Below are 23,456 nucleotides of genomic sequence, written 5' to 3'. Positions count from 1 at the left end.
AGGGGACGGCCCTGCCTCCTCCCTCTCACCCAGAAAAGAAGTCAGAAAAGTTACGGTGAGAACTTCGAATGAGGCAAATGGTTCAGATTTGGGGGCTTTCTGGAGAACCCATAAATCCCTGAAATTATTTTCTTCGAAACCCTCCTGGAGGATGTAACATCCAAGCCATCCTCTGCAGGCCGCCCATGGGTCAGTTCACCACCCTCCTAATTTTTACAAACAAGATTCACTGTGCCCACGGTGTCTGAAGTTTTTTCCTCCCCTCTCCCTTATGAATCCTGTTTTTGTCTTTGTTCCTCAATGCAGCTGACCTACCGACTCCCTCGCGTGAGGCCCAGCTTACCTGCGCAGTGGTTGACCTGCATGCTTCATGCCCCTGAGCTATGGTGACACACTGGTCTGCAGGGGCCCTGGCAGGAAAACTCCCATATTACCCAGCTCCTCCCCTGAGATGGGACACTCTGCCTCCTCCTTCTCCTGATGGGAGAGTGGGCCTTGGGTTCAGACCTTGGCATCGGGACAATGACAAAGCATCGGCTCTGGCAGTGTCCCGCAGGGAGGTGGACAGGCTCCCTGCTCATCTAAGGGTCGCACTGCCCAGGCCTGGGTCAGTGGCCACAGAGAACCCCAGGACCCACCAGTGGCCACTTGTCTTCCAGGGAGAGGAGCAAAAAGGGGGTTGCCAAGAAGTGGGGTGCAGACACCAGTGGGTCCTTGTGAGATACAGCAGGTGGGTGTCCCTGCCCTGGGCTCGAGTTCTAGCTCCTCCCCGCTGGCTAGGTGATGCTGACATCTGGAGGTACCCTCCATGCCCTGCCCCTCTGAGTGCAGGTGAGGCCTGACTGAGGAACAGAGTGAGAGGGGCTTCATCAGTGCTAGAGGGCTCCCCGCAAAAGTCACTTCCTATGCCCAAAAAATGGATGGCAAGAACCCACATGCAGTCTCTCCTCTGGAGCCTGACCTAGAGTCAGACAGTGCCTGAGGACCTCTCTGGCAGCTGAGGGGCCATAATTCCAGGGCTTCTGAGAGGGACTGGACCTCTGGCCCCGAGAGCTCCTTGCTGTAATTCTTCAGTGACAACAACTGGGGCTCCCTGAGACTTTTCCAGCCTGGGCCCTGGCACCCCTTCATGGTCCTGACAACCTGAGGGACACTGTGTCTGCTGATCACTCGCCAGCATGGCCCTGCCTCCAGCACCTATTCACACAGTGCCCCCTCTTGAATGCCAACTCTACCAGCCAACCTCGCCCACCTCCAGAAGCTCAACCACAACTCCTGCAGACCCCATGTCTCCCCCAGTAATGCCCCTATTACCAGCCTTCCCTTGGCCTGAGCCCTGAGATAATCAGGCTGGCCCTGCCTTGGGGGGTTCCCTCCTGCTCCCTGCTGGAGGTTGCACATCCTTGGTTTCCTTTGCCCTTGGGCTGCTGGAGAATGGGGCTGGGTCAGAGGTAGGCAGTGACCCCAGCACGGCACATGTCTGGGCCTGGCTAAACCTTGTGGAGCCTCAGTTTCCCTGTCTGCAACTGGGCTATTGGGCTAGAGCAGCAGTTCTCAGAGTGTGGTCCAAGATCCTTGCAGGAAGTCCACAAAGCCAACTACACATCTGAAGCAAGATTTTCTTCCTACACTTCAGCCAAAACATCACATCAGAATGGACGTGAAGCAGAGATGAGAATCCGGGTGGCTTTATTAGGCCAGACATTAAAAAGATTTGAAAAAACCTGTAAAACAATGCTACTCTTCTCATTTTTTTTTTATTTTGGGAAATGTAGTCATTTTTAGTAAAAATGTTGTTTATATTATCTTATACCGGATTTATTATGGTTACTCTTAAAAAATTAATAAATGTTTCTAAATGTCTCAGTTTTAATTTCTAATATGGCAAATATCAATAGATATAACCCAGTATGCAAAAGTCCTTTGGGATCCTCAATAATTTTTAACAACATAAAGGCTTCCTGTGACCAAAAAGTGTGAGAACCTCTAGAGTAAATGATCTCCACAGATCCTTCTTTTTTTGCTCTTCTTTGACCTCAATCTCTTGAAATCTGCTCTGTCCCGTCTGGAGATGTCTTTATTTGTCCTCTCGAGTCTGAAGGGGAGGAGAGTGGTGTGTGTGTGTCTCTAATATCAAGGAATATCAAGGTTTGGGGGTGGAGGAACAGAGCATGTTCCCTCCTTTAGCACCCTCCTAAGGATATCCATCTATCCCTATCCATCCTCTCTTGGCCCTGAGGCCTGATGGCAGGTCCGGGTCCCTTAGCAAACACCCAGCCTGTGCCTGGGCAAAGCACCAAGCCTCTCACTGACTCCGCCCTGGCCTCCCAGTGGTTTCAAGGCCTAGAGAGGCACATGAAAACTGTGTAGTACCAACCGCTCCCCTCCCCAACCACAGACCACACAAGCCACGGCCTAAGAGGATGAGCCCCCTCGCCGGGCGGCTGCCAACAAATGAGCCCCAGCAGGGGCCCCGGGGTCCAGCTGTACAGCAGGCAAAGTCTCAAGAGGCGTGGCCCCCGGCAGAGCGGGCGTGGCCGGAGGCGAGGTGGGCGTGGCCGGGGCGTGGTGAAGTGGGCGGGGCGGAGGCAGGACAGGCAGGAGGGCGGGGCTGCACTCACGTAAATGAGGTGGTCCCGATAGCGGATGAGCAGGTTGCGCAAGATACCCGCCTCGTTGAGGTCCCCCAGGCGGATCATGTCCTCCACGCCGTGGACCGACGTGGGGTGCATAGGCTTGATGTGTGTTGCGTTTTGCGGGGAGATCCAGTGTTCCTGCGGGGAGCCAAAGACCAACGTCAGGGCGCTCTCCGGGGCCCAGGCTGCGCACTGCAGGGGAAGGAACGGGGTGGCGGGGTGCAGGGCGGGAGCGCGGGGTCTATGCCAACCCCGGTAAGGGCCAAACACCATCAATTCTAACAGGGTTAAGTCTTTCAGGATGATACCAGCCACCTCCACCCTTCAAGGATGGCTCCTTCTCTTAGGAGAGTCTCTTGAAAATCTAAGAGGTGGGCAGGGCAGGGATTTTGGCCCTACTTGACTGCTGTCAGTAAGGGGATGAGAGTGCCCCAGGCCCTTTGCAGGATGCAGTAGAAAGGGTAATAATTAAAGGTAGACAGACTTGGTCTCAAATTCAGATTCCAGTAAAAAAAAAAAAGCCATTAAAAAGTGATTTCAGATAGTGTCAAGAATACCCCAAGAAGTGTATGTGGTGGAGAGTCATGGGGCAGCTGCTTGAAATGGGGTGGTCGCCACCCCTCTGAAGGGGTGGCATATGAGCTGAGGCACGAAGGAAGAGAAAAAGACCACTGTAAAAAGATTGGGGGAGGGGGCGGAGGCTCCAGGCCCAGGGAACAGCAAAGCAATGCCTCAGGCTGCAAAGTCTTGGCATGTTCAAGGGAAAGCCAGAAGGCAGAGCGGTAGCAGTGGTGATGGGGAGAAGTGGACCCACCCAGGAGGTATTTCCTGGGGCTTGATGATGACCTGTGGGAGCAAAGGGTGTGAACTCTCCGGACCTGTGAGCGGAAGTGGAGGACACAGGTTGGCTGCACAGCTCTCCCTACTCTGCAGTGTTCCTCAGCTGCGCTGCGGTGGCAGATGGGTGAGCATTTGGGAAGTGCACTGGCTCTTTCAACAAACTGGCAGAGCCCTGGCTTCCTCAGAGCACTGGGAGTCTCCCCACCCCTAGAGGGTCTCCAGCACCTTTGCGCAATCTCAGACTGTCAGGGAAGTGTGGCCACACAGCCACCTCCCATCCCCAAATGCCACGACCCAGTAGCCTCAGGACCTGCCTTTTGGGGGAAAAGGGGACCTTTCTGCCACCTCCCAGCTCATGCCCTGAGTCTTGCTGGGCAGATGTGATGCACACACCATGTCCCCCGACCTGCTCCTCCTCTGGGTCCCTCTGGCATAGCCAACCCCAACAGCTGGACTCTAGCACAAATCTGGACATCAGCTCCCCCCAGCACCACCCCAGTCCAACAGGTCACCCAGTCCTGCCCATTCAACCCTCTAAAAGGCTGCCGAGTGGGCAGTGCCCTCTTTACCACCCTCAAGCCCACACCCTGATCTAGACCACTGTCTTACTGGCCCAGCCCAAGCCTCTTGCTGTCCCCACCTTACCTCCACCTCTCCCATTCAATCCCTCATCCCCTGGGCCTTTCCTCAGATACCCTCCTGACCCTGTCACTCTGGGGCTGTCAGCCCTTCCCTGACTTCCCCGGGCTCCTCAGTCTGGCATCAAGGGCCAGCATACGCTGGATGAAGGGACCCCCTAGCCTCCATCCCAGCTACCCCTGGTACTTCCTAATCAGAGAACATGGGTTCCATGCCCCCAGAGGCCTCTGTGACTTCACTCCACTGTTCCCTCTACCTTCTTTCTCCTCAGCCTTTGAGGCTTGGCTCAGAGGTTTCCCACTTTCTGAAGCCTCCCCTGAGAGTGCTGGCCACCCTCACATGCTCCACCTGTGTGGTCACCCTGCCCCCAGGGCCATACCTCAGGCCACGGTGCCTCACACAGGGGCAGGGCAGGGAGCCTCTGATGGAACAGATGGCTGACTGGTGACTGCAGGGGACCAGGACCTCTCATTCAGATGAGAGGCAGAAGTCATTCATGGAGAGATCCCAGAGGTCCCCTATTCCAGCCCCCTCACTTCACAGGAGAAAACAGGCTCGGAGGAGGGTGGCAGCCTGCCCAGGCCCTCAGGGAGATCAGGGGCTGTGCTGGGCAGGGCCCCCCACCCCAGTTTCCCTGACACTCCACGGCACTTCTGGGCCAGCAGTGCTTTAGCACACGGCAGGCTCTCACGCAGCCTCCCCAGGATAAGGGGGCAGGCGCTGACGTTGGGAAACCTGCCTGGACTTTCCAGTCCCGTGTGGAACATTCCTCCCTCCCAGGCACCCTGTTTCTTATACAAGCTGATCCCATTGGAAAATCTACCCCCCTCACTGTCCCAGCTCCCTGCCTCTATCCTAGACCCCAGCGTGGACAGGAGGGGACAGAGCCTCTGGGCAGGCCGTCCGCTGTCTCCACTTGACCCCAGCCTCAGGTCCCCACATCCCTCCCCATGACAGTTCAGCACACAGGTGGACAGTGCTCAGCCATGGCATGACCCCGGACCCGGAGCACATCAGTTTACCCTCCTGAGCCTCCACACCCTGAGTTATGGAATGGGAATGAGAGCAAGGATCCCTTCTTCCCAGGGGTGTCACAAGGATTGATGGATGTGATCACAACCACCCTTTGTTGACAGGTTCCTCCTGCCACATCTGTAGAGCGCTGGTGCCCAGTACATGCTCAGCCAGTGCTGGCCATTGTCACTCTACTGCCTTTTGATTTACACTTGCTCCTCCAACATCCCTAACAGAGAATCACTGACCCCATTTAACAGTGATGAGTCAGACTCAAGAGGTAAAATGACTTGCCCAGTTAGGAGGCAGAGCTGCACTGCTCCCACTATCTCCTGCATGGGAAGACTCCCAACAGAGGCCAGCACCCCGCAGGTCAAGGTCCACAGGCACCTACCAGGGGCCAAAGTGTAACCAGGGCAGTAGCTGAGGCCTGGCCCTGAAGGAATGCCAGCAACTGGGGGAGGGGAACACAGTCAATTCAGGGACCAGTGATGCCTTTGGGAAAGAGTTGGCCTGGGATTGAGCAGGGAGAACGTGCTCCCTAGAGGAAGGGAAGGAGGGTCGTATCTGGGAACAGAAATGGCTCGGACAAAGGCAAGACACTGGGGTTCCAGTAGGGACTGGAACGTTTCATTCATTACTCAGTGAATCTTTGCCAAGAGCCTTCCCAGGGCACACCCTTCGATGAACTCTGGGGACTGGTCTGGTCTCTGCTCTCAAGTTGCTGGGAGTCTGTGGGCGGACAGAGGGGTAAGAGACGACAGCCTGGAGTGGGGAAGGAGGGGATAGAATGGGGGTGGGAAAGGCTTGTAAAGGAGGGGTCTGGACCCCTGGGGGTCCAATGCTATGGATGCAAATCCCAGCCTCTGCCAGCCAGTCATGCCCACCCCTCCTGCAGCCCCTACTCTCAGGGCCTGGGTGGGGGAGAAGCGGGAGGGGAGCTTTGGGATTCGGTGACACAGAGTTACGGGACACCATCTGACATGTAACATGACCCAGGTGAAACTCAAGCCTACAGACAGAGTCCCTGGTCCCCACCCTGCGGGCTCTGGGCAGGTTCACAGGCTGTCTGTGCTGCCAGCCAGGCTGTGCCTCCCCTTCTGTGGCTGCACCCTCCCAGAAGCTTCCTAGAGGGTCCTAGAACTGGAGCCTCCAGAACGATACAGCCCAGGGGCCAAAAAGTTGATTAGCAGAAACTGAGCCCCAAAGTCGCCACTGAGATAACACTGACACAGGAAACTCATGTATAGAAGACAGAGGTCCTGGGTTCTAATCCCAGCACCATCACTTACTGGCTGTGTGACTGGCTCTGTGGTCCCTCTGTGTGCCTCAGTTTCCTCATGGGATAACGGTTCTTTCCCTCCCTGTCTTCTACAGATGACATGAGAGTCCCAAGACAGAACTTGGGTCAGAGGGCCTTGCAAACCCTGGGCGGGGGTGCACCTGAGGGCTGCAGGGATATCTGGGATGCTCCTGCCCACTCCACGTCGAGTACCTGGCCTCAAGGGTCCCGGGCCCTCCCCTCATCCCCGACAGATCCTTGGTTTCAAGTCCCTGTACCCTCTTTCTCTTGATTCTCCTCCCTCAGTCCAGGAGGCTAAGACAGGGACTAGTCCAATTCTATGTCCCCAGCCCCTGGCACACCACTGGGCACAGCCCACATTATGGCAGAGCTGAATCTCCCCGGCTTCTCTGTATCCTTGCTAAGCTGCACCTGCATGCTCTGCACCCCATCTGCATATCCCCAGTGCCACACACACACGTGCACGCATGCTCAGAGGCCCCAGGGTTTCCCCTAAGGGCCCTCACATGAACCAGCCACCTTCTCCAGGGCAGGACCCTGACTTCAGACCTCCCCTTCCCTCCCCAAGGCTCCACCATCACTGCCAAGCAAACTTACACTTCCTGGATTCCTTTCCTTCTGGGCCACAGATAAAGGGTTAATCTGTGAGATCAATTTCCGGGGCAGTGTCAAGGTGGACGGTGGATTCATGTGACACCGGTAACTCAGCACAGCAAGGCTGCGGGCATTCATTTAACTTTCAGATTAGCACTAACTTCATTGAGGTATTCTACACGTGTGATCTCACTTAAGGGTCAACAGCCCTGTGAGATATTTATTATTATCCTCATTTTACAAAGTGGAAACTGAGGCTCAGAAGGGAAGGAGACTTGGCAAAGGTTGAGCAGCTAACTTGGACGAGATAGGATTTGAATGCAGTCCATCTGCCCCCAAAGCACCCCTGTGTCTGAGCAGTTCCTAGACTGCACTCCAACCCACCATACACATCTCTAACACCAGGCAGAGTGAACTGAGGTGTTTATGGAAACAGAACAGGTAGCCTGAGGCAGGCAGGGGGTTCCCTCTTGCTGGGGTGGTGAGGAATCATGGAGGGGGGCATCTGAGAGGCAGAAGTGGGGGCACAGGCACTGTGTCCAACTCCTTGAGATCATTTCCCTGTCTCAAGGCAGCTGTTAGCCTGTATCTTCCCCCAAGGCATGGGGCAGGAGGAAGGAGGAGACTACTCACATTGCCTTCATCGTCCACCACTTGGATCTGCCCAGAGTCGCAGAGCTTCACCACTGCCCCGATGGGCACATCGAACTCCTGCCCCGATCTCAGGTCCATCCACACATAGTCCCCCTGTGGGCAAGAGAGAATCCCAGGCCAGGTGAGCAGGGAGGGATCGGAGCCCCTTCCAGGCAGCCCTATATTCCTCTGCTACCACCAGAGGCTCTGGGCCAACCACAGAAGGGGGAAGAGAAGGGGACTCTTACTTACTAGAAGCCTTCTGGAGCAGGGCAGGCCTTGGGCTGGGCATTTATGCAACGTCATCAATCCCTCCTCTAGAGCAGCCATGTTCCCATTTTACAGATGAGTTAGCAGAGGCTCAGAGAGAGCCAAGGCCTCTCGAAGCCCAGCTCTTCCCATGGCTCTACAGCCTACATGTGTATGACAGATTCACTGGGGTACAGGCAGAAATACCAGACCACTCAAACCACTTCCTCCCTGTATAACATGAGGTGACACCAGAGGGCACCCAGACTGTGGGTGAATGCTGCAGCCTCCTTCACCTCCAGGGCCAATTTTCATCATCATCATGATAACGGATTCCTCACAGGGACACCACTCCATGTTGGGCCGTAGATAAGAGTTCAGCCATGTTGTCTTCTGGCATGTGGGGAGAGCCCTGACCTTGGGGGAGGAAGTCGCTTTTGTGTCCCTGCAGCACCTGGCCCAGGGCCTGGGCCTACTCATTCAGTAAGGGCTCATGAGAGCCAAACGTAAAACCCCAAGTCAGAGAAATGGACTGAGAACAACCATGTTCAGCACTGATGGATTCAACAAACATGTATTGACTACCTACTGAGTACAAAGCACTGATTAATCTAAATGCTGGGGGTGAGCCGTGATTATGGGGTCTACATTCTAGTTAGAGGTGACAAACAACTGAGCAAATAGATCAGCACGATCACTTTGGATACCGGTGAGTGCTGTCAAGGGAACAAAAAAGCCAATGGTCGAGAATGATGGAGCCAACCAACCTAGACCCAGAGCCAATAAACCGCTCCATGGAAGGAATCTCTGAGCTGACACCTAAAGGGTTATAAGCCGCCAGCCTAGAGAAAAGCAGGGGACAGTAATCCTAGCATAGGCAGCAGCATGTGCAAAGGCCCTGCAGCAGGGAGGAACAGTCAGGAGGCAGGGCCTGATGAGTGAGAGGGAGCTCAGAGAAGTAGGCAGGGTCCAGGACACATAGGCCCTTTGTTGGCCTTGGTATACAGGTTTAGATTTTATTCCAATCCTAATAAAAGTATTCTTTTTGGGGTGGTACTCAAACTCCCTAGGGGTATGGGAGAACTTAGACATTCTAGTAAGAATATAACTTAATATCAAGTCACTAATAAAAATATTGCCGCTAATAAAACTGATCACAATGAAATAAACCCATGGGAATGGTCCGACAGAATCTGTTCTGGGCTAGGAGTCAGGAGACTGGGTTTCAGGCCCTGCCTGGCCTTGGGTGAGTTGCTGACATCTTTGAACCTTAATTTCCACATTTCTCAGTGAAGGCTGGACTCAGTGAGTCTAAGACCAACTCATTAGTGTTTCAGCCTCTTCTTGTTCTCATCAGAATCAGCCACAGTCTGCATTGTTTAACATCACAGATAAGTTCTGTGCAAACATCGTGGAGCCATCGAGTGTACTTCACAAACCTGGATGGTGCAGCCCACTACACACCTGGGCTGGATGGGGCAGCCGCTTACTCCTAGGCTACGAACCTGTACAACCTGCTACTGTACTGAATACTACAGGCAGCTGATATCCATGGAACATATTTGTGTATGTAAACATATTTAAACATACACATAAAAGGTACGGTAGAATATGGCATTATAGTCTTATGGGACCACTGCCCTCTTCCAGCCACAGCTGGCCCTGTGGGTGCTCTCTTTATATGAATAGGAGGTTGGCACATGATAGAGTCAGGCTAGTCCCAAGCCCAAGCTTCTTCCCAGAAAAATTAAGAAAAACTGGAGAGGCTTGGAGTGGAAGAGAACTCCTGTTTACTGAGCACTCAGTGAGGGCCTGGGCTCCACAGGCTGTACCCTCTAAACTGCCCCATGTAATCCTCACAACTGCTTGAGATCCAAGCCCCAGCTGCACTCCCTGACCCTGGGCTTAGCCCTGACAGCCACCCCACACTGGGTCTGCTCCCCTTCCCCACTGGTTTGGAGCTCCCCAGGTTGGGGCTGGTCTGAGTCTCTCATCTGTGGCTCCCCAGAGCCAAGCACAGAGCAGGCCTCAGTGAGAGAGAAGAGGTGAGGAGCGTGAGCCAGCGCATGTGGGCAACAGCGCATGGCCAGGGGACTGTCTCCAATTTCTCTCCTCAAAGAGGTCAAGAAAAGTGCCCAGGGTCACACAGCTGTTTTATGGCAGAGCCAGGACTGAAGCCTAGGTCTGACAAACCCCAAATTCAGGGCTCTTTCCTGACATTCCTCAGGCCCAGCCCCACACGCAGCTCAGTGTGCAAAACAGGAAGCACTGAGAGGGTCCTTGCCCCAGAAGGCTGATGGGTCTCCGAAGGCAAGCTGGAGACTTAGGCTGAGGGCAGCTGGAAGGCAAGCGTGTCTCTGAGCCACCTGTATCCCCCAGCCCAGTACAGAGCCTAGCACACAGAAAATGTTTCCCCTGAGAGAACATAAAATAACCAAAATCAAAAAAACTTCATGTGAGCAGGAAATGGAGATTCCGAGAAGCTGAGTGAGGCACTCGGGGCCACACAGCAAGCAGATGTGATTAGAACTCTTCTTACCTAGGGCTGTCACCAAGAGGGCAGTGACCAAACTATCTCTGCTCTAGGTCAGACTTGAGGAAACAGTTTCACAAGGCAGGGGAGAGACTTCAGGGAGAATTCTGGGGTCTTAGGACATCGGAATGCAGGCAGGTTGTTAGGATCCTCATATTATAGATGAGGAAAGTGAGGGGCAAAAACAAACAAACAAACAAAAAAAAAACAAGGAACCTGGCCACAGTTACTCATTAAATCAGTGACTGACAGGATTGTTTGCATCTGGAGGACAGAGCCAGGACCAAAACCAGGGTGGGGTAGGAGTCACTGGCTCAGAGGGAGAAGGAAGGGAGGAAGGAAGCCACGAAAGAAGATGAAGCTTCATTGCGGGGCAGGAGGGAGGTGAGGAAGGGGAATCGGGCTCCAGGTAGAACCCTGCCACCCCCTGCCACCCTCATGGCTAGCTCCAGGCAGCCCCTCACTGCATCTGGCCCCATTCCTACACCATGTTCCGTGACAACTGTACAGACTGTGAGGGGTGCCTCGCTTGGTCTCATTCTGAATGAAGATCTCGTTTGTGACACGGCACATGCCTCAGTGTGGCTGCGTAACATGGGACAAGTCCCAGCTTCTCGCCTGTCAAATATGTGACTGGGACAGAGGGTCTCCCAGGCCCCGCCAGCTATGCAGGCTCCCAGCTCCAGGGTCGTGACTTCCTAGAACGGGTCTGTTCAAATGTTCTCAGGGGTACCCCAAAACCCCAGTGGGACCTCCTCCAAGGAAAGCCAGCACACACCCACAGTGAACACACAGGAGATGTGGCTTCCAGTCCCAGCTTTGCCACCAATGCTGTGTGTCTTTGGACTAGGCACTCAATCTCTCCGGGCCTCAGTTTCCACCAGCCTTGAAATGGAAAGAGTCAGTGCATGCAAAGATGAGAGACCCATGATGTGGTTCTTTCTGTCTCCCCTCCTTCATCCCAGGCATCAAGCCAGTCTCGGGCCAATGTTAAAAATTCCCCATGGGGCCTTAGCCCTTTCTGCCTCTTCCTTCCTCTGGGACCAGGCCTGGGGTCAGTCTCTGTTTTTGAAGTGAAAAGGAATCTGTTTCAGGACATTTTGCCCCTCGCTGTCTTCATGATCACTCTGCAACGCTGGTTTTATCCCCCCATTTTCACAGAAGGGAAATGTGAGCCAAGTGCCTTGCCAGTGTCTAGTTGCTAAGCATAGTTTGGGGAGGAGACTGGAGGGCAATGCTTTCCTTCTACCAGCAGTCAGCCAGTCCACAAACTAAGGCTGGGGTCCCTCTGTGCACCTGGAGGTGCTCCCTGCTCTGGACTCCAGCAAATGCAGGAGGCCCTTGCTCAGACCTGGCCTGCCTGGCTTGGGTTTCCCAGATGCAAAACCTCCCCTCCCGGCAAAGGGCAGCCGCGGCCAAGTTCCCACTGGGGGAGGTCAGAGCCGCAGGTGGCATCCTAGGGCCGCAGTCCATGCACACCCTGAAGCTTAGCGACCCTGTCTGTGGCCCATCCAGCTTCTAACAGGCGCGGAAACTGAGGCCAGGGGCAGGGCGCCCTCCCCCTCCCCTCTCCCCTCTCCCCTCCCTGCCGGGGCCTCACCGGCAGGACGGCATAGGTCTTGAATGCCTGGTTCAGGCTGCGCACCAGCGCCCACTTGCCGGGCTGCGGGACTCGCGCGGTGTCCGCGGGGTCGGCGGGGGGCTCCATGGCGCGGCGACGGCGACGGCGGCACTGCTCCGGCTCCCTAATTCACCTAATCCCGCGCGCGCTGCCCGCCCCGGAACCCTAAACCGGGCCATCTGCCGCGGGCCCATGGCAACCGCGGCTTAGGTGACGCCTGCGGGCGGGACGGCGAGGGGGCGCCAGCGCAGCCCGGCCCCCTCTGTCTCGGCGGAACCCCCCACGCCCCCACTTCGCGGGAATTCCAGGAGGCTTCTCTGGCACCGCGGCGGGGGCCCGGGATAAACGTGGAGCCTGGCACCTCACCCCGACGGCAGTTTTGGAGAAAATCGCTGTGTTTTCTATGAAAGGAAACACGAGGATGTTGTGGAATGGAACACGGTAAACTCAGGGAGTTTTTAAGACTAAACAGGCGATGCACCAAAAATATTTCTGGCTCCCTGGCTGCCTCTGGGGAGTGAGGGCAGATAAAAATTTTCCTCTGGGCTAAGTTTGGGGAAAAGCCCCTGAAGAGCCTGTGTCCTCCTCCCCATGCCCCCGAGGTCAAATAGCAGCCTAAGTCCATCCTGCAGAAGAGGTCTCGGAGGCCCGGTGTAGGGTACCCTGCACTCCCCAGGACAGCTGAAACACCTGGATAGTTCAGAGCTCTCCCTGCAAAGACCTGAGCTGGCCTCCTGTGTCCTGGCAGCCACACAGAGCTGGGCCCAGGCATGGATCCACGCTGGGCTGTGAGCCAGAGGCCACCATCCCATCCCCAGGGCCGGGAAGGCCCAGGCGCTGAGATTCCCTCCAATTCCCTCCTTCTCGCCTCACCCTGCCTGTCTCTGTCCTCCTCCCCTCTTTCCTCTTTTTCTCTTCTCAAGGTCTCCAGTCTGCATTAGTGGCCCTTGGCATTGTCTAGTATCCTGGAAGCCAATTCCCTCCCCACTCCAATAAATGAACAACAGCAGAGAGTGGGGGCCAGGGACTGGGTGGGGGGGTGTATAGCAAGGAAAAAGACCTGATGCCTCGCACAGGGGTCAGAGCCACCCAGGATGGGCCCAGTTCTACCCCACTCCGTGTACCAGCCTTGGAGATCCAGGGCTCTGCCTCCCAGCACAAAGCTGACTGATCAGTGATTCCCACTCACTTCCTGTGACCTCTTGGGGCCACTGATCTCAGGAGAGGTCCTTCCCCCAGTTAAGCCGAAAAGGAGCACACCTATCTCTCCCCGCCCACCTGCAATACACTGGAATTGGACCCAGACCTCAGACACAAGGAAGTGCTACTGGTGAGCTCCCAGGCATTCTCCCATGTGTCCATATAACCAACCTTCACTGAGTACAGGCTCACACTGAAGTACAGAGGATACTGTTAACAAGACATGTCCTCAGAGCTCCCAGCCTGGTGTGGTAGACAGACCCAGATGCAGATAAGGACGGTACCACCAGATAAGAGGCAGATCAGCCCTGGAAAGACAGGATAGCATGGCCGCTAAGAGTCTGGACCCTGGAGTCAGATGGCTTAGTTTCAATCCCAGCTCGGCCACTCACAAGCTGTGCTACCTTGGGCAAGTTCCTCAACCTCTATGATCCTTCCTTTCCTCATCAGTCAGGTGACAAAATGACAGTGCTTCCACGTGGTCGTGAAGATTTAACAGGTTAAGATACATAATGCACCTAGATTGCTGCCTGTTAGAGCAAATGTTATGTGAGTGCCAGTCATGGTTAGCAAAGGGAGTCATGTTAGGGGTGATAGCTAGGTTTTTTAATTCTTTAGGCGGACATTAGGTAAAGGGCATCCCAGGAAGAGGGAACAGCAAACTCAGAGAATCAGAGGAGAGAGGAAGAGATCCTAAAGTAGGTCTGGTGGCTGGCGGCTGAAAAGAGGTCCCCTTGGGGAAACCCTGCAAGGCTCTAAGAGCCTGATCTTGTCTGGTTCCAGACAGGCTACTGAAACCACCCCTGAGCTGGAGGAATAGGCCTCTTCTCCACAAGTGGCAAAGACAGAGACTCTTGAAAGCAGCAACAGAGAGGTGACTCATTCTATACAATATATCCTTAATATAAGTCTTGGCTGAATTCTCATCAGAAACCATGGTGGCCAGAAGGCAGTAGGATGGCATATTTAAAATGATGAAAGAATTAAAAAACTGTCAAGAAAAATGTGTATATCTGGCATAACTATCCCTCACAAACATAAAGACATTCCCACATAAATAAAAGCTGAGGGAGTTTCTCATGAGTTGACCTGCCCTATAAGGAATCCTAAAAATTGGAGAGAGAGCCAAGATGGCTGATCACTAGCAGCACGGGATTGTAGCTCCCAGAGAAAGCACACAGAACGAGAGGATGCCACACTTTCAGACAAATTTTTGTTACCCACGGACTGGAAGATTCCCAGTGGAGAAGCCCCACGGGTCGCCAGGGTAACTCTTGTGGCTGGCATGGTGGTTTTGCTGGCGCCTCAGCACAGCAGTTCTTGGTGCAGAGTAAGTGGGACTGGGTCCCCTTTTGGAGCTCCGGGAAGGCAGAGTTGCCCATTTACCTGATTGAAGAAGGGACTCAAGAGGGAAGCCAGACCAGAGATTCCCGGGCAGAAAGGCACCACGAGTCTTAATGCCGCTGTTTTGGCCGGTGCAGTGGGTTGCTCAGATTTCAGCGCCAGGAATCAACAAGGTGGACATCCACTCAGAGACCTAATTTGAAAGTAGGCAATTACAAAGATGACAGGTGGATGAACTCACAATGATGGGAAGAAACCAGCATAAACAGGCTGAGAATACCCAAGATCAGCATGCTTCTCCCTCTACAGGTGATCACAGTTCCTCATCAATAAGAGAACAAGGCCTGATGGAGAACGAGTGTGTTCTATTAACAGATTTAGGCTTCAGAAAGTGGATAATAAGGAATTTTAGTGAGCTAAAAGAACATGTTCTAGCCCAATGTAAAGAAACTAAGAACCTTGAAAAAATATTTGACAAAATGCTAACGAGAATAGACAACTTAGAGGGGAATATAAGTGACTTAATGGAACTGAAGAACACAATACGAGAACTCCGTGAAGCATGCACAGGTTTTAACAGTCGAATTGATCAAGCAGAAGAAAGGATATCAGAGGTCAAAGACCAACTTAATGAAATGAAATGAGAAGACAAAATTAGAGAATAAAGAGTAAAAAGGAATGAGCAAAGTCTCCAAGAAATATGGGACTATGTGAAAAGACCTAATTTACGATTGATAGGTATACCTGAATGTCATGAAGAGAATGAATCCAAGTTGGAAAATATTCTTCAGGATATTATTCGGGAAAACTTTCCTAATCTAGTAAGACAGGACAATACTCAACTCCAGCTAATCCAGAGAACACCACAAAGATATTCCTCAAGTAGAGCAACTTCAAGACACATAATTGCTAGATTCACTAGGTTTGAAATAAAGGAGAAAATACTAAGAGCAGCTAGAGAGAAAGGTCAGGTCACCCATAAAGGGAAGCCTATCAGACTTACAGCAGACCTCTCACCAGAAACCCTACAAACTAGAAGAGAGTGAGGGTCAATATTCAATATCCTCAAAGAAAAGAATTTTCAACCCAGAATCTCATATCCCGCCAAACTAAGTTTCATAAGCGAAGGAAAAATAAAATTTTTGGTGAACAAGCAAGCACTCAGAGATTTCATCACCACCAGGCCAGTTTTACAAGAGCTTCTGAAAGAAGCACTACAAACAGAAAGGAACGACCAGTATCAGTCATCCCCAAAACTTACCAAAACATAAAGAGTATCTCTATAATGAAGAATCTACATCAACTAATGGGCAAAATAGCCAGACAGCATTAAATGACAATATTGAACTCATAAATATTAATATTAATTCTAAATTTAAATGGATTAAATGCCCCAATCAAAGACACAGACAGGTAAATTGAATAAAAAGTCAAAACCCATTGGTACGCTGTATCCAGATCTATTTCACAAGCAACAACATACAAAGACTCAAAACAAAGGGATGGAGGAAGATTCACCAACTAAATGGACAGTTAAAAAAAAAAAAAGGAGTTGTAACTTTCGTCTCTGACAAAATAGACTTTAATAGTAACAAAGACTAAAAGAAACAAGAAGGACATTACATAATGGTAAAAGGATCAATGCAACAACAGGAGTTAATGATTATAAATATATATGCACCCAATACAGGAGCACCCAGATACATAAGACAAGTTCTTAATGACTTATAAAGAGACTTGGACTCCCACACCATAATAGTGGGAGATTTTGACACCACATTGTTAATATTTGACGGATCAACGACATAGAAAATTAATAGTGACATCTATGATTTGAACTTAGACCTGGAATAAGTAAACTCAGTGAATATTTATAGATTTCTCCACCCCAGATCCACAGAACATACATTTTTCTCAGTATCACATTACACCTATTTTGAAAGTGACCACATAATCGGAAGTAAATCACTCTTCAGCATTTGCATAGCATTTCACAGACTTAAATGAAATATCGGTTGGCTGTTTGTTTGTTATTTTCTTTCCTCATTCCTTCCTGTCTCCGTTGTTAAGCACAATTATCGGCATAAAAGAGGTTTTTAATATCTACTTTTAGATTGCATTCCAGCCCAGGCAATAAAGCAAGAATCCTGTTCTCTCTCCCCCTTTTTCTTTTTCTTTCTTTCTCTCATAAAAAAAAAAAAAAAATCCTAAAAATTAAAAGGCATGGAACAACAATAAAACAAACAAGCCGCTTCAAAAATAGGCATAGGCAGGAGTTTGAGGCTGCAGTGAGCTATTATTGCACCACTATACACCAGCCTGGGTGACAGAGCGAGACTGTGTCTCCAAAACAAACAAACATAGGCATAGGACTTACATAGACATTTCTCCAAAAAAGACATAAAAAGAGACAAGAAGCTCAACATCACTTATCATTAGGGAAATGCAAATCAAAACCACAAGGAGATACACTGCACATCCATTAGGATGGCTATTACAAAAAAAAAAAATAGGAAAGTATTGGCAAGGATGTGGAAAAAATGGAACCCTTATGCACTGGGGGTGGGAATGTGAAATAATACAAATGTGAAAAACACTACGGCAGTTCCTAAAAAATTAAAATGAGAATTACCATATGGCCTAGCAATTCCACTTCTGGATATACACTCAGAAGAATTAAAAGCAGAATCTCAAAGAGATCTTTGCACATCTATGTTCAAAGCAGTATTAATTATAATAGCTAAAACATGGAAACCACTCAAGTGTTCCTCAATAGATGAATGAATAAACAATGTGTGGTACAAACATACAATAAAATATTACTCAGCCATAAAAAGGAAGTAAATTCTGACACGTGCTATTAATACAACATGGATGAACCTTGAGGATATTATGCTAAGTGAAGTAAGCCATCACAAAAAGACAAATAGTGTATAATTCCACTTATGTGAGATACCTAGAGTAGTCAAAATCAAAAAGAGAAAGCAGAATGGTGGTTGCCAGAGGAGACAGAGCAAGGGGAATGGGGAGTTATTATTTAATGGATAGAATGTTCATTTTACAAGATGAAAAGAGTTGCAGAAATAGATAGTGGTGACGGTCACACAACATTATGAATGTATTTAATGCCACTAAACTATGCACTTAAAAGTGGTTAAATGGGCCGGGATGGTGGCTCATACCTGTAACTCCAGCACCTTGGGAGGCTGAGGCAGGCAGATCACCTGAGGTCAGGAGTTCGAGACCAGCCTGACCAACATGGTGAAACCCTGTCTCTACTACAAATACAGAAATTAGCCGAGCTTGGTGGCAGGGACCTGTAATCCCAGGTACTCAGGAGGCTGAGGCAGGAGAATCACTTGAACCTGGGAGGCGGAAGTTGCAGTGAGCTGAGATCACACCACTGCTCTCCAGCCTGTGCAACAGAGGGAGACTCTGTCTCAAAAAAAAAAAAAAAAAAAGGTTAAGTGGTAAATGTTGTTATATGTAATTTAAAACAATACAAAATTGGCAAAAAGAATTGGAGTACACTAGACAGTAATGCAAAGCCATAAAAAAAAAAAAAAAAAAAAAAAGAACTGATAAAGGCACTTACATAGATAAATAGAAAAGCCATTATTTAACCAGGCACAGCAATAGGTGCCTGTACTCCAAGCCACTTGGGAGGCTGAGGCAGGAGGGCTGCTTCAGCCTGGGAGTTCAAAGCTGTAATACACCATGATGGCACTTGTGAAAAGCCACTGCACTCCAGCTTGGGCAACATAGTAAGACTCCATTTCTTAAAAACAAAACAAAACAAACCAGTATTGTATTTTTGGTCTATAACTACTTTTTTTTCTTTTTTTCTGTGTGATTTAAAAAACAAATGCGTAACACAGTGATAAATCTACGTTAACTGGCACACAATGTACAAAAATGTAATTTGTGACAACAAACAACATAAGGGGGAGAGAGGGAGCTATAAAGAAACATAATTTTTAGTTATTATTGAAGCTAATTTGGCCTTAACTCAAACTACATTGCTGTAGATTGAAGATGTTTTCTGTAGGCTGGGCACAGTGGCTTACACCTGTAACCCCAGCCCTGGGAAGCCGACCAGCTCTGCAGTTCCACAGGCCGAACCCAGCGGGCTCCATCCCTGGCTTTGCTGCTGATGAGTGAGAGGACCTTGGGCACGTTACTCCTTCCTGAGCCTGTTTCTTCACATGCAAAATGCAGATTAAAAACCTCTTTTCAGGCCCGGTGTGGTGTCTCAGGCCTATAATCCCAGCACTTTGGGAGGCCGAGGCAGGTGTATCACAAGGTCAGGAAATCGAGATCAGCCTGACCAAAATGTTGAAACCCCATCTCTACTAAAAATACAAAAATTAGCTGGGCGTGGTGCAGTCTCCTGTAATCCCTGCTACTTGGGAGGCTGAGGAAAGAGAATCACTTGAACCTGGAAGGCAGAGGTTGCAGTGAGCCGAGATTGCACCACAGCATTCCAGCCTGGCGACAAATCAAAAATGAAACAAAACAATACCGTCTTTTCCCACAGCTGCTGTTGTGAGGCTAAAATGCCATGTGCGGCTCCATGAAAATGCTTCTTCCTTCATCTGCTTCCCTGGTCTGCCCCTTTCCTCCTCTCTTCTTGCCAGTTCCTTCCCTGTCCTGAAAGACCTATGGGAAATAGTAGGACGAAGGCTGTCCCTCATCGGGAGGCCCCAGGTGGGCAGAGAAAGAAGGACTGTGGGCCAGGCTCTGGGGTTTGCAGAGTAGGGAAGCTTCCCAAAGGAAGAGAGGCCACGTGGAGGCCTGCGTAGAAGTTAGCCAGGCAAGCACTCCGTGGACCTTTCAGGACAGGGAAGGATGTGGCTGGAAGAGAGGAGAAGAGGGGCAGATCGGGGAAGCAGATGAAGGAAGAAGCATTTTCATGGAGCTCCACTTAGAATTTTAGCCTTGCAACGGCAGCGGTGGGGAAAGAGGCTTTTAATCTTCATTTTACATGTGAGGAAACTGAGGCTCAGGAAGGCTGAGTCACATGCCCAAGGCCCTCCCACTCATCAGTAGCAAAGCCCAGGATGGAGCCCACTGGGCTCGACCTGTGGAACTGCAGAGCTGGTGAGTTCCCTAGGGCTGGGGCGTTTTTCAGGACCGAAGAAGCAGCTGTTTTCAGGACTGAGGAAGTACTTCCTGCTTGAGGGCGGGCAGAGCAGGGGTTCACCTACAGATACCTGCTCCCAGCAAAGGCCACCCACAGCTGGAGGTGGGTCAGCGTTCAGAGGGGCAGGAGGGGCGGGGGTGGTGAGGAAGTCCTGTCAGCCAGAGGCCTGCCTCAGAGGCCCCCTGAGGGAAGACACCCTGGAGGGCTACGCAGGCCCAGGCCCCGGCACAGAACAAACACTCAGTGAATGGACTTTTCCTCTCCTAGATCCTGCCCATCTCTAATGGGTGTTTGAGCAGGCTCTCAGGCCAAGGGGCTTTCCAGGGGGTCTTCTCCAGCCCCTGGGATGGAAGAAGGCCTGTCCTGATGCTGCCCTGAAGCCTGCCTCTCACTCACACACAGAGACACATACACACGCACACATATGCAAACATGCTGGGCCGTCGGCCTCAGGGCAGCCAGGCAAGGCTGAGCCATCGGCCTCTGGTGACCCTGGAGACCAGGAAGCTGCTGGCCAAGCCCCTGCAGCACACAGCCCACAGCCCTAGGACCTGCTGCCAGGCCCACCTGGCTCAGGGCCCACATTCCTGGCTCCTGCTCTGGAGACCAAGAGCTCATTAGAGCCTCAGACTGATCACGGGGAAGGGCTGAGGGTCAGAGGCTGTGGTAGCCCTGAGTTGGAAGTGGGGCTGGAGGACTCAGCCCAAGGCAGCAGCTCTGCTTCTTCCCATAAAACCCCAGGAGTCTCCAGCTTAGGCCATGTCACCACCCCAGTCACTGCCCCCCAAGGCCCTCATGATAAGTCGGACTCAGGGCCCTTCCTGGCCTGGCTTCAGGAGCCTTGCCAACCTCCTCTCCCCTTCCCCAGGGACCTTCCCACCTCTGGGCCTTTGCACACGCTGTTCCACTGCCTGGCATCCAGAGATGTGAGTCAATCAAATCATGTCTGCACAGTGGGGTGAGCCAGGGAGAGAAGGAAACACCAGCTGGCACATCAGAAGGATGGGTTTCCGACTGGGTCTGGAGGGCTGGGTTTGGAAGCCTAGGTAGGAATTTTCCAAGAGAACACTGTGGGGAGGGTGTCCCATGGGGAAGCATGTGGATGAGGGGATATGGGATGGGGAGGACAGGCCACTCAACGAGGTGGGAGCACTGACCTGCTGAAGAATCACCATGGTCCCAAGTCAGGAGCACCTGCTGCCCACTCGGCCAGGCACAGTTCTGCAGGAAGAGAGACTACGTCATGCCTCCAGGCAGGCCAGCCCTGGCAGCCTTGAGCCCGGCTGGGGTCACCTGGGCTCCTCCCAAAGCCCCAACTCCTCCTCCCTCGAAGGAACTCTCCCTGGCTTCTCTCCCTCTGGCCACCGCCCAGCCCACATGACCTGAGCCTCAGCCACTGTCACCAGCTCCACCACCCAGAGCAGCTGAATTCTTCTCTCAGCCCCAGTCGTTCAGAGATTCCCAAAGGTCTCCTAGAAAGTAGCGAGTCTGGCCCCACTGGACCTATGGCAAAGGGGCCCAGAGAGGGACCAAGACTTGCCCAGGGTCACACAGCTGGCCAGAGCAAATTTAGAACTCAGACTTAATCTCCCGCACTCAGCTCAGGGACTGCCCCAGGAGTGTGAGTGACAACGACAAGCCTAACTGAGGGGGAGGTCGTGGGCTGGGCATGACTGCTCACCGTACACCCTGCCTGAAACCTCTCAAGAGCACCCACTGCCCTCAGGATGGCTTCGAAGGCCCAGCACCATCTGCCCCTGCTGATGCCTCCGCCTTTCTCTCACTGCTCACTCCCTCTCCTACCCTTACACTTGGACATCCTCAGTGACTCACTGCTCCTGAAATACACCAGCTCTGGCCATCTCCTGGCCTTTGCATACCTGGCCCTTCTACCTGAAATTTTGACTAGTGAATTTCCACCTATGGTTCATGGCTCAGTTCAGACAGTACCTCCTCTAAGAAGCCTTCCCTGACTACCCCCAGGCTGCCAAGAGCCTCTATACTCCCCTTTATCCCATCTTGTCTACATGCATTGTGTTGTCAGGGCAGGGTCTGCCCCACCTCTGCCCCCAACGTTGGGGAGTTGATCCAGGGCAGGGCGTGGCCGGTGGGAGAGGGTCTGAGCCATAGCATTGTCTCTAGCCTTGTCCAGCACAGGGCCAGGCCCAGAGATAGGTTCAGGAAGGACCTTGAAAGGCAGCCCCAGCCTACAGGCCCTGGTATGAGGCCCCTCTGCCTCCCAACCTGTCCCCTAGAATGCACATCAATTTTTCACAAGGGCCCATTCAGAGCCACTCGGGCATTTGATCCTCTGCCCACGACACAGCCTGACACCTGAGCCCTGACCCCTGCCCTGGAGCTCTGGGACACAGCAGTCCTTCCGAAGACCTGAACTAGTCTGAGTGCCTGGTGGGGACGTGGATTCAACAGGGCCAGCGGGCAGCTGCCGCCGGGCACTGTGTCTGAAGATGATGCCAGGCTGTGGAGCCAGCACCCTACGCCAGCATGAGCCACAAGGCCTGGGGCAGAGCCAGCGCTTTCACCAGAGATGCGCGGCTCCAGGGGTTGGAGGAGCGCAGTGAAGGCCTGGAATCCAAGGGCCACATGTTAAAATGACAACACACATTTTATTTCTAAAACTGAGAACTAGACCACCCTCAAGTTAATTTCTTTTCACACTGACCACAGGGGGCATAGACTGTATTTCTATTTCTGTCTGTGCCTGATTTTACCTCTTCCCCACTACAACGCTGGCTGGTGGGGCTTCATACTCTCATTTCACAGATGGGATATTTGGGGCATAGAGGAAGGAAGCGCCTTATTTAAAAACAGAGATAAAGAATGTCAGAGGGAAAGCAAAGGACACAGAGAGAGAGAATGGACTCTCCTCTCTCTCTGCCTAACCTAACCTCTCTGCTCCTAAACCCAGCCCCAGCTCAGAGAAGATTCGATGGATAACATGCCCCTTGGCTCTTCCCTCCTCCAGAGGACACACGTCCATCTTCCCAGGCTCAGGACAGTTTCATTCAGTGGCTGTGGTGGCTGAGCCCTCAAGAGTGGCAGGAAGCCCAGTTCCAGGAGCAAGTGGCTGTGGGGCAGAGGCTCTAAAGGTAGCTCAAGTCCATGAACACTCCACATCCAAACCCCTCCCAACGCCCAGGACAGTGGGCAGCCCATCCTTACCTGGGGCTCGGCTGCCCACTCTCAGTGACCTGTCAGCCTGGCACAGCTGCCACCTGCACGGAGCCCTCGGGAAGCTGGGGTCACGGGTACAGGACGGTCTGCAACACAGGTCCCCTCTTCCTCTGTCTGGCTCTGGGGCTTGCTGTGGGTCCCTCTGGGTCTTTCCTTTCCTTGTCGTCTCTCTGTATGTGTCTCTTGTCTGTCCCTCTCTCTCCTGCCCAGAGCGACTGTCCAGCCAGCACTGCTGCCCTCCCCTCCTCACTCCAGAGCCTTCTCCCAGGAGGCGGAGCCGGAGGGGGCCTCCAAGGTCTGGGTGTGGTGACATCAGCGTGGGGGACGGGCCGTGCTGGGGCTGGGACTAACGTCCAGAGGCTGCCCAGGGCTCTGTGCAGAGCACTGGCTACCGATGAGGAGGCAGGTGGTTGGGATCTCTCTCTGGCTGTGCTGCTGAATGCACCAGACTTGGGCCCGGGCCCTCCAGGCTGGCTTCAGTGCTCCCTGTCGTTTGCAGGACACTGCCTGCT

General features: G+C 52.3%; 1 protein-coding gene across 3 annotated transcripts in view; it reads right to left on the bottom strand.

The window, feature by feature from the left end:
- MYO7A (myosin VIIA) overlaps positions 1-23,175 on the bottom strand; it is an 89,764-nt gene extending 66,589 nt beyond the window's left edge. For 2 of the 3 annotated variants that reach the window (XM_064365319.1, XM_064365320.1), the window contains exons 1-3: positions 18,202-18,262; positions 7,660-7,773; positions 2,622-2,774 (exon numbers count right to left, since the gene is read on the bottom strand). In XM_064365319.1, coding sequence (XP_064221389.1) covers positions 2,622-2,774; positions 7,660-7,773; positions 18,202-18,222 — 288 coding nt within the window. In that variant the 5' untranslated portion in view covers positions 18,223-18,262. Of the gene's footprint in view, positions 1-2,621; positions 2,775-7,659; positions 7,774-18,201; positions 18,263-20,906; positions 20,971-22,932 lie in introns of those variants that run through there. The other variant, XM_064365318.1, reaches the window with a different exon arrangement.
- Positions 23,176-23,456: the final 281 nt, after the last annotated feature.

Source organism: Aotus nancymaae, unplaced genomic scaffold, assembly GCF_030222135.1.
Source record: "Aotus nancymaae isolate 86718 unplaced genomic scaffold, 86718_ANA_hifiasm-v0.15.2.pri h1tg000059l, whole genome shotgun sequence".
Lineage (NCBI taxonomy): Eukaryota > Metazoa > Chordata > Mammalia > Primates > Aotidae > Aotus > Aotus nancymaae.
This window is presented reverse-complemented; position numbering and strand designations above follow the sequence as displayed.